The sequence below is a fragment of the Nothoprocta perdicaria genome, unplaced genomic scaffold (assembly GCF_003342845.1).
Source record: "Nothoprocta perdicaria isolate Ctin4 unplaced genomic scaffold, notPer1 scaffold_168, whole genome shotgun sequence".
Lineage (NCBI taxonomy): Eukaryota > Metazoa > Chordata > Aves > Tinamiformes > Tinamidae > Nothoprocta > Nothoprocta perdicaria.
The window spans coordinates 1,723,179-1,733,508 of NW_020454849.1; the positions used below are offsets into that span (position 1 = coordinate 1,723,179).

The 10,330-nt window shown below is 37.6% G+C and overlaps 1 protein-coding gene across 1 annotated transcript in view; it reads left to right on the forward strand.

Moving 5' to 3' along the window:
* MTAP (methylthioadenosine phosphorylase) overlaps positions 1-6,583 on the forward strand; it is a 28,455-nt gene extending 21,872 nt beyond the window's left edge. Inside the window, exons 6-8 of the mRNA XM_026035847.1 lie at positions 166-405; positions 1,857-1,979; positions 6,021-6,583. Coding sequence (XP_025891632.1) covers positions 166-405; positions 1,857-1,979; positions 6,021-6,059 — 402 coding nt within the window. The 3' untranslated portion in view covers positions 6,060-6,583. The remainder of the gene's footprint in view (positions 1-165; positions 406-1,856; positions 1,980-6,020) is intronic.
* Positions 6,584-10,330: the final 3,747 nt, after the last annotated feature.

Here is a 10,330-nt window from a genome sequence, read left to right on the forward strand (position 1 = left end):
GTATAAGGTTAAATTTTCTACAGGAAAAAGCTTTTTTTTTTTTTTTTTTTTTTTTTTTGGTGGGATGCAAAAGCAATGCATTAGGCAAGGAGGATTAATTACTTCTTAATTCTGTAGCAGTAAGGGAAAATGATTTGCTTTTATTGACCTTAACATGTTTTGTAGGTTCTTATTGAGATTGCCAAGAAGCTTGGTCTTCCATGTCATTCCAAGGGAACAATGATCACAATTGAAGGCCCACGTTTCAGTTCTCGAGCAGAAAGCCTGATGTTTCGCAGCTGGGGAGCTGATGTCATCAACATGACCACAGTTCCTGAGGTGATTCTTGCGAAAGAAGCTGGACTGAGTTATGCAAGTATTGCTATGGCAACAGATTACGACTGCTGGAAAGAGCATGAAGAAGCAGTAAGTGAAACTGGCTATTTCTCTGAGTCTTGTTTGGAGGGATCTGGATGAKAACCTGTAACTGTCTGTGGAGATCATGTGTTAGACTAAACCTAGCCTTGCATAGACCAGTATTGCATAGACCAGTATCACTGAATTACTCTGGATTAACAATTATGAAAGCACGAACAAAATCAGACATTGCTACCTCATTAATTTTTACAAACTGTTCTAGTTATATTGTTTGGCAGCTTTGTGGAAGCATATACCTTTTCTAGTTCTTTTTCTTTTTCTTTTTCTTTTTCTTTTTCTTTTTCTTTTTCTTTTTCTTTTTCTTTTTCTTTTTCTTTTTCTTTTTTTCTCATGAAATACATATTAGTAGCAGAATATTTATGAAAGTTGCCAATTAAATCTTAGTCATAGGAAACGGCAAGGCAGTTTTGGCACTTGAGACAATGGAGGCAGGCAGCTGCTTAAAACGCTGAATTGCCTAAGTAACTTTATAAAACTCTCACCTCATAGTTTTTAGGGTATTTGTCAAAAGTTTTCCACCTGTAGCATCCCTGTATGGTATTATTTAATTAGCCTTCAATTAGTCAGATATCGTCTCAAACTTTCCTCTAATTTTTTACATTACAGGTTTGTCTGTTAGAGCACTGATTTAAAGTAAGAGCACTGATTTAAAGTAAAAACACAGATAAATAGTACAAGTGACAAGAATTGTTTTGGGACCTGCTCAGACCATAAATTACTTGGATATTATGGAAATGTGTTTTACCAGATACAGCATGGCTCTATTATTATTTATTATTCTCCAGCTGAATTTTTGAATATCCAATATAAAAAAAGAGTTAATCCTCTAAATATTCATTAGTTTACAAGAAAGCAAAGTGAGCAAGAAGTGTCTCTTTAAAACTAATCCACATATGTCTGCACTGTCACGGTATTAAAGGGCCCCATGTGGCATTTTATGTAAACCTATCTGTGCCTCATTGAGAGCAGCACGGGGGATTTCTTTGCAATTAAAATTCTGAATAAATTTGATCAGCATTTCCAAGAATATTTTTTATGTTTAGTCAGCTCTTGATTTTTTTCAGCATATCCATTTGTGTTTGGTTTTGTTTCTTCTTATTATTATGTAATGTATGCATATTGCTAGACATGATATCTCTTAAACAGTGACTTCTCTTCTAATGTGTGCAGATGAAAAGTTCTATGGAGATTTTTTTGAAAACAAATTTACAGAATTGGACTCTAGCAATAAAATGTAACCAAACACACAACCAGAAAAGATTTTTTAAAAAAAAAAAGGTTTTTACTAGAAAAAAAAAAGTGATAGTTTAAAATACCCACTTGTTTTGTTTATACTTCAACTTTGCATTTACAGCTAGGTCCGTGATGTACATTTCATTGGGGATTTAAAACATGGGTCATCAAATTTGAGATACACTGCAGTTTTCTTGTATTTTTAGGTTTCAGTGGATAAGGTTTTAAAGACGTTGAAAGAGAATGCAAATAAGGCTACTAGCATACTGCTTACTGCTATACCTCAGATAGCTTCCATGGAGTGGTCAGACACCCTGCACATCCTGAAAGTAAGTATATGAGCATGACTAGTATTGAGGGAAAGTATATGTATGTACATAGTATAGGCAGGTGTTTCAAGATGTTTCTACTTAAAATGTAACTTTTTAGAGTATACTGTATGTGTTAAAAAATCCACCATAATTCAAGATGGGCAAAAAAAAAAAATCATTAATGGCCTTAAAAGCTTCATTGCAGAGATCAAGCCTCAATATTACACCTACTCCAAAAAAGCTACTCCAAATACACAACACGTCTGTATTATGGGTAATGAACTGATAACTGAAACAGTAACATATTCCTCTTTTCAGTCTTAGCCTGTGTTTTAAAACAATGTAGAGCCAAATGGAGAAGACTAAAAGACAAAAACGTTGTGCTCCTTTGAATGTATGGTAGTTGAAGAACTATTTGCAAGTTACTGATATTAATCAGTTTAAATTTTTTTAGAATTGTGTTCTCTTGGTCACTTTCAGACCTGAGGTCCCTGAAAAAAAAATGGGAAGAAAAAATTCCTACCAAGTATCTTCATGAGGGAACTTTTCAGCAGGTTTTTTTCGGAGACAGAGTTTGTGTATGTGTTTTATATCACCTCTGTTTCACAGGAATGCCTGAGATTCCTTTTCACCAGTAGTGTAGAGGAAAAGAACAATGTTAAATAGTTTGGATCTCTATCCCACTTCTTTCCGAGCTTTCTGCTGCAAGTAGCCACTACCAAGAGGACAATAACAGGCAGAGTCAAAGGAACTAATGATGTCATTGGGTTTGTTCAGCAAAGGCAAAAGCAAGGAGAAAGAGAATTGTAATGTGAGGGACAGAAATCAGACAAAAGTCGTCCACAAAGAGCTATGTGAGTAGAAGAATGTTCTTAGTCTACAAAGGAGGAAGAAAACTGAGAAAAAAAAGAATATCTGATGACTGTCTTCACTCACAGGTTCCTTCTTTATCCTTTTCTTTATAAAAGATGTTGAAAAACACTTTCTTTACTGAAGCTTGAGTGATTAGGAAAGATGAAGAAAGACATAAGTTATATCATCAGTTATATACCTGAAAATATGTCCCTGAATTTATTTGTATCTTTGGATTTTGATCACATTTTCCATATTATTTATGGTATGATTCTCTTATAAGTGACTCTTGTCTCATCCAATTTAGACAATAATCCAAGAAATGTACAGAAATCCAAGAAGCATTATGGAAAGATCACCGCAAATCAGTTTAAGTAGCTTTGAACTTGAACAGGTCATGGGTTTCCARTCAAAATCCTTGAAATATGTCTTTCCTGATCTTTCTTTAGAAAACCTACTTTTCTTAGGAAAACCTTGGATTGCATGTTYATCACCCTTCCTCACACAGTTGTCTGGAACAGCAATTAGTTGTTTTTAGTCCMCACTGCTATTATTTGGGAGAGACAGATGGCTTTGCAGTCTTTACCTGAAGGTGAGACATGAACAAATAAAGGAGACAGCAGAGTCATATTCTTTCTGTAATCTCCAGAAAATATTTTTCAGAGGCCTGGGCCACACCTTATATTTAAAACAGATGCCTGGTTGTATTCAAAGAAAGAAGGAAAAGAAAGGAAACTATCAGACTTCAAATAAATAATTTTTAAAATGCACTGGATACTCCTCACCTCCTGTGGTTGTGCTGCCTTGAAAAGAACTTTCTCAGATATCCTTAGGCACTTTTCCCTCTGCGTAGGGACTGAAAGATCTACCTCCAAAGTTCTTCCGTGTGTGCTTCAGTAATCAGTACCCTTTGCTTTCTATCATATGCTTGTTGTCTTCATTATAGAAATTGAGAGAGCTTTTGAATGGAAAGCGCTGGCCCTGGGTTTGTAATATTACTGTTCTTTCATTAAGACTAAGCCTTCCTTCATCTCCCTGGCCACTGTTTAAGACAGTGTAGGCAGGAGAAGAGATGAGGAGGAGCAAGAGCTCCAAGGAGGAGCTGGTATACCTGGGGCAATGACAAAGTAAAACCACCCCAAACAATGCCCAGGATGAGGTTGGGCAGCTCAAAAGGGCCTCCGTCAGGGTCTGTGTTTCTTGTATGGGGAAGCATGTGAAACCTTCAAGTTCCTCAAGATCAGAACTTTCRTTTTTTATCTCTTTAGTCTAGCTACTGTGACTGGAGAAACTTGACCAGAGAGGAGAGAAGGTGCTGCCAGACCTTTTGTGCCAGGCCTTTTTCACAGCAGTGTTTTATCTCTCTTATCACTCAGAGTTGTGCACTTGTCCACATGCACAGTGTCCTTTCTGAAGTTCACAGTAGTTCTAGTATAGTGGTATATAGTCCTTCATATAAAAGACTTTTCTATATATGAAAAGTAGCCCTTCAGCATTTCTCAGGACATCCTTTTGCATCTTCAGTGCAAAAGTGGCCAAGAGTGTTTTTTTTATATTTAGGCTGACTGCCATCCATTCTGTTTCACTCTTTTTTTTTTTTTTTTTTTTTTTTAATCTGGATTGTACCAGTTTAAGTATATTTTGAGTATTACTATTTTTAACTGCCAGAATATCTGTAGGTCAGGGTCTCCTGGTGTTATGTAACATCACTGCTTTATAAAAAAGACCATTGTCCAGGCTCGGGTTGCATGAGCTTTGAAAAAARGAAAGAAGGATTTTTAGCAATCCTCTATAAAGGTTCAGCATGTGCCCTCAGCCTGCCATTCTGAGGTATGTCAGGCTATAATGCTTTTTCAGAATAGGACATGACAAAGTTGGGCTTGAGTGTCTTTTGAAGAAACAGAGGGTAATCTCCTCATCCAAGGTAATCCTTGGTAATTTCTAGGTGGTATCAGGGAAACTTCTTGAGAGGCCAACCATAGTTGATGCATGGCTGGATCTGCTGTTCCTTGTCCAGGAAAAGTGTTTAGAGAATTTGTAATCACTGGCAGTCTTGATTATWGTGGTCATGAGATAATGGCATTTGCAGTCGTGCAGGGAGTGAGGAAGGCAAACAGCAAAGGCCAAACCTGAGTTTGAGGTGAGCAGATTTGGAATTAAACAAATTAGCCATTTGGAATTAGGTAGCGTCTCATGGGAAGGGCAAAGGAGTTAAGGCATGCTTACAGACTTTTGAAGATAGCATCCTCCAAACACAAGGATGATCCATCTCAGGAAACCAAATAGAAATATCAGGAGGTTGGTTTAGCTATCTTGCCATTGTGAACRGTCCTGCTGTCACCACCTGCCTTTTTTAACCTTGCATACCAGCCGGAGTGAAGKGATGCTTGTCAGAGCTCTGGTACAAAGAATAAAGATATACTCTTAGGATGGAGCTGTGTGAGGTGAATGCTTTGGACTGATTAAGTTAACCTTAGGGTATGTTTTAGCACTCTTCAGCCTCTCCATACCTCAAATGTAATATATTTGGTAACTAACATATTGAAAATTAACTTGTTCCTGCCTCACTAACTTTCCAGTAGAAAGTTAACATTTTCCATGCCTGATGTAAATTCATAATTTATGCATGCAGAGCTCTGATCTTACATTCTTGAGTAATTTTCTTCCTTGAGACAATCTCAGTGATATCAGTGAACCTGTTTGTGTGATTAGAGTGAACTGGATCAGGTGGAGAGGGGATTTTCATCAAGGATCCACTTCAACTGGACTATACATATACCATGGTCYTTGCAGGCTGAGAGACTCCCAAAAAGGCTGAATGAAAATTTATCTGGTCTCACCCTTTAATGTGTCCTACTCTAATGTTGCATGTCGCTGCACATTCTGAGCATTTCATTTGCTCCTGACSAATGCACTTTAGAGAAACAGCTGTGACAACTGTACTTAAAAATGGGTGAAAGAAAATACAAAAATTACCTTTGTAAACACCATTATTTTCAGAGATTTCTGAAAACAGTTAGTCATCATGTACTGCAGGGAAGGTATGTGCTCCCTGCTTGACTTCTGTGGAACTGGGAGGAGTTGGAGATACTATCCTTGTGCTGTCAGGTGTAGCTATTTTTAGCCTATATGGAAGCTATGTAGCCTGCCTTCACACAGGAAAGGCCCTGTATTGGAGCACTCATCTGCTTTGTTTCTGTGTTTCAGACAACCGTGCAGTGTTCAGTCATCCTGCCAAAGCACTAACAGCCTGGATGAACTCGGAAGTTTGGGCACTCGGAAAGAAGAGTGGACCCACTTTTGAATATATAGAGATTAAAATATCTTCAAGAAATGTTACAAGCATGGAAGAATGCTTCCTGTGACTGATAATGAAAACAATGATAAAAAATTGTGACTGATAGTATTGTGAAAGACATTTTTTGTAAGACAACCATGACGTAMTTAATGAGATGTCTAAAGTTAGATTTTCAAATACATCTTTTGAATTTGAAGTGATTTTACTGCATAACTGGATCAGACAGTGGTCCATAACAAGTTAGAATCTTGCTACTGCATGGTTCATGAGGTCAGTATGTATTACCCAGGATATCTTTTAATTGATTCATAAAAGAAAGGGCTAGATAACACTCTACTGCAGCTTCATAAAGTACAAAGAAAGCAACTCTGCAGATGCTTAGCTGCTTTGCTATTTCTGCCTCTGTGCTTTTCCTTCAGGAAGGATGGTGGCTTCTCTCCGCTTCAGAACATATTGAGTACATATATAATGAATGGAAATAAATTCCAAAATATAATATTTTTATACATTGTTTTTTATTTCAAATACTTTTTTTCATTTATATAGAATGTGAGCTTTGGTTTTGTGCAAACAAATTTGGTTTAGTAAATTGCAGCGGTTCTTTCACAACAAATGTGTAATGATGAATAATGTAATTAAAATAGGTGAGAGTTGAGTCAAATTTGTGCTTGAAAATTGGTGTTTGTGACTGAAGGTAATGTCAGTTCTTGAACGCTGTGCTGGCCTTTTTTTTTTTCTGCTGATACTTTTCTTTTATTAATAATATTTCTGCTGTCTTGTAGGAATCCTACTAAAAGAACCGTGACTGTTGTTTTTCTTTTTTTTTCTTTTTTTTTTTTTTTTTTTGTTATGTTGAAATGAACAGTTCTGTCCTTAGTTTTTTTAGCTGATGAATGTACTTGATCACTTTGTATGCATTTCATTCATGAATACCATTCATCTTCAATGAAAATAAAACAAATGAAACTTATTCTTCTCCAAATTGTGTGGAAATGGATTTTTTATTTACTCCTGATTATTATTCATTGACTGAGTTTTGGGTGTCTGGCATCTGGCAGTTCTTTTACCATTCTGGGAGTAAATTGGTATGAGAGTTTGTAAACATAGTCCTATGTGCTGAAGATTTCAAAAGGCTGAAAGATTTTAAAAYATGGTGACACGCACCAAAAAAAAGAGATAACAGCCTTTTCTCTTGCAAGCCTTCCCTGTTAAGAGACCCAACTCTTTTACTCTGAAAAGCTCTGTGCTTGAGCACTTAGGAAAAGACTGTAGCTGCCTTTGAGGTACTGGGAGAAAAAAAAATAGYTTAGCCAGTTTTATGTATGTTCTGTTTTTTTTTAGCAAGTTTAAATTGTTGCAGCCAGTCTTTGAAGCTGCAGAGGGCATGGCTGAAGGTGTAATGTGATTCTTATTGTCCTTAATATCTAGCTAAAACAGATAGCTGGCCAGCCTTTAAAGTATTCTAGGGAGCCTGAAAGGGAAGCTACTAAGTTCAAAGTCAAGTAGTCTCAGAAGAAGCTGTTTCTGAGCTTCCATTTTCAATCCCTATTGACTTTTTACAATTATTTCAGTGACATAAGTAGATAAATTGAAAGATCAGTGTTTTTATACTGTCTGCTGAGTGCTTCCAATGCACAGGAAAGTACAGCACAAGGTTCAGAACCTTCCTRTTCTGAATTCCTCACCTGCACGTGCAGGGGTAGGTGATGCCCTCTTGTACCATCTAGAGATATCTGACGTACTGAGTTGTCTCATCCAATGGGCGTCTCGTGTGGAGTGAAGATAGAATAGTGAGTAACGCAGTGCTAGTATGTGGTATGTATTTTACAAAGCTCAGCATAGATTTTATACTCCTTGGAATGTATGGCTACCTTTTATCTGTAGGATGAAGATGGAAGCTGACAAGATAAAACAGATTCTTTGTGTTTAATCGTGTAAAGAAATGGCAGATACTTTGTTTTAATCATCTTTCTAAGCAATCGTAAGAAAAGCATTGAATTTATTAATAGGATATAGTATGTATGAGAGGGAAAAAGAAGATGAAAATTGAAGGTAACGCTCAAGTAAACRGACAGGAGAATTGAGGCAGTGGGCAGACTAGGAATGCCCTTGTCTTGACAAGGGATAGTGACGCACAAAAGACTTGATTCATGGAAATTACTTCCTTCACTTTTGTCTGTCTTGCCATGATGTTCCTGTCTTCTACAACCATTTCTCAGTCCATCTGCTATGATAGATTTGGAATGTTTTCTTCTGGTGGATAGTATTTGTATTGCTTCTGTTTCATAACATCAAAATCAAGAGTGTTATAGGAGTGTATTGGCCTGTTTAATGACTTACCAGGATATATGATGTTAAATTTTTGTAGTTGCCTCATTTTCAACATAGAATCCAAAATAAATGCAAATTAAGGTTGATGTCATTGCTCCTCTTACAGAAACTTTTTTGCCTTCCCTCTATTAAACCATTATATACTTAACATCTGTAGCTTTACATCTATATCTTTTAAGACAGATATTAATCCATTTTGAAAAACGAAGGGTTTAGCAAGACCTTTTGAGACCTTTARGATTTATATTTGTGTATTTCCCCCCAAGCATTACATTTTAAACCTCATCTAAACAATAAAGGCTTCAACACAGCTACTTATATATGTGTGTGTGTATATAAATAAATAAGTAAATAAATAAATAAATAAAAGTGAGAACTGAAGCAGCTGAAGCAGTTGTTGTGAGAGTGAATTGCCTGTCTCATGGGAGATGGTTCAGACCTGTGAAAAGCCAAGTGAAGTGTTAGCTAATGAAGCTTAACATTGCACTTTTCAATCCTTCCGTTTTGTGGGCTTGAGTACTTCCAGGGATCCAGAGGGGAGGAGGTCACTCCTAGAGCAAGCAGGTGCTGCTGAGGAATAGCTCTACTTCATCATGCTTACCTGCAATATGGAGCTGAGGAAGAGGAATGCAGCTGGGAAGCAATGTGGGTGTTAGAAATTAATAATTGAAAATCTTAATATCTTCCCTATATACATGAAGGGGAGCAAAGTGAGTGTGTATGGAGCACACTTCCATATAGCAAAAGTTATGACAGTGTAGCACTGGATTGGGAAATGAAAAACTCGGATCCAGCAGACTCCTTGTAAAATTTTCCATTGGACACCAAAGGGAATAATGTAGATTGCTCCTGAATAAACTGTCCGGAACTAGACAGGCCAGAGGCAGAAGGGTTACCATTCAATATGCAAATGGCAAATGCAAGAGGAAGCAGTACACCCACTCGCAGGAGCTCTYGGTGGATTGTTCCTCTCAGACTTCTGCTTGCTCTTGGCACACACACCACAGGAACAGATGTCTTTCCGCTTTAACCAAAGACGCTGTGGGCTCTGCGCTTGGCAGCACTCGATCCCAGACATACCTGGCCCAGGTTCCAAGCCAGCACCCCACGTTTACTTGTGTCTAAGGTTTGCTCTCTCTAACGTGGAGATGCTGTTGTGCCTGGCTCAGCTTCCCAGCTGTTGTTCAGATGCACCTCAGCTCTTCTTGGATTTAAAGACATTTGCTTTGGAGGAGTTCTGCACTTCAGCTTGCACTGAGTGTCCCTCCAGTGTGTGCTTAGTGTGGTGCATTGTGAGTCCAGGTACAGGACAAGATAGGCAGTCAGATCTGCCCTTCTCTCCCTTTCTGTCCCCTCTCTTCCTGCCTCTGTCTTTAAATCATCTTCCCATGCTGCTTAGAACAGATCTGCTCTGCTAGCACAAGTTTGCCAACTCATAACTCATTTTCACTAAAACACAACCACCGTCTTAACAGTCATGCTAACAAAACTGAAGCATGTCTCAGCATGACTACAGGTGGCATGTGACATCAGTAAAACTGTATTATTTACATTACTATTCAAAACAGATCTGAAGGCAGTTGGGATTCTCAGAATTGTAACTGATGTGAGAGAATATTCTGTTTATCGAAACCAGCTGAGTGCTTGTCAGTTAGAGGAGAAATTCATTTAGGAGGTGCCTCAGTGCTTGACAGGATCTGCCCTCTGGGGATGGAAACTGACTTAACTCTCAGTGTTTGCTTCCTCGACCCACTTTCATCACAGTACTTAGGACAGGGCACAACATGAAATTAACATTTACTACTTAACTTATGAAAGTGGGTTTTTTTTTTTTTTTTTTGGTAATTATGTATGAATTATTTTAGTATCTTTAGTCTAAATTGACTCG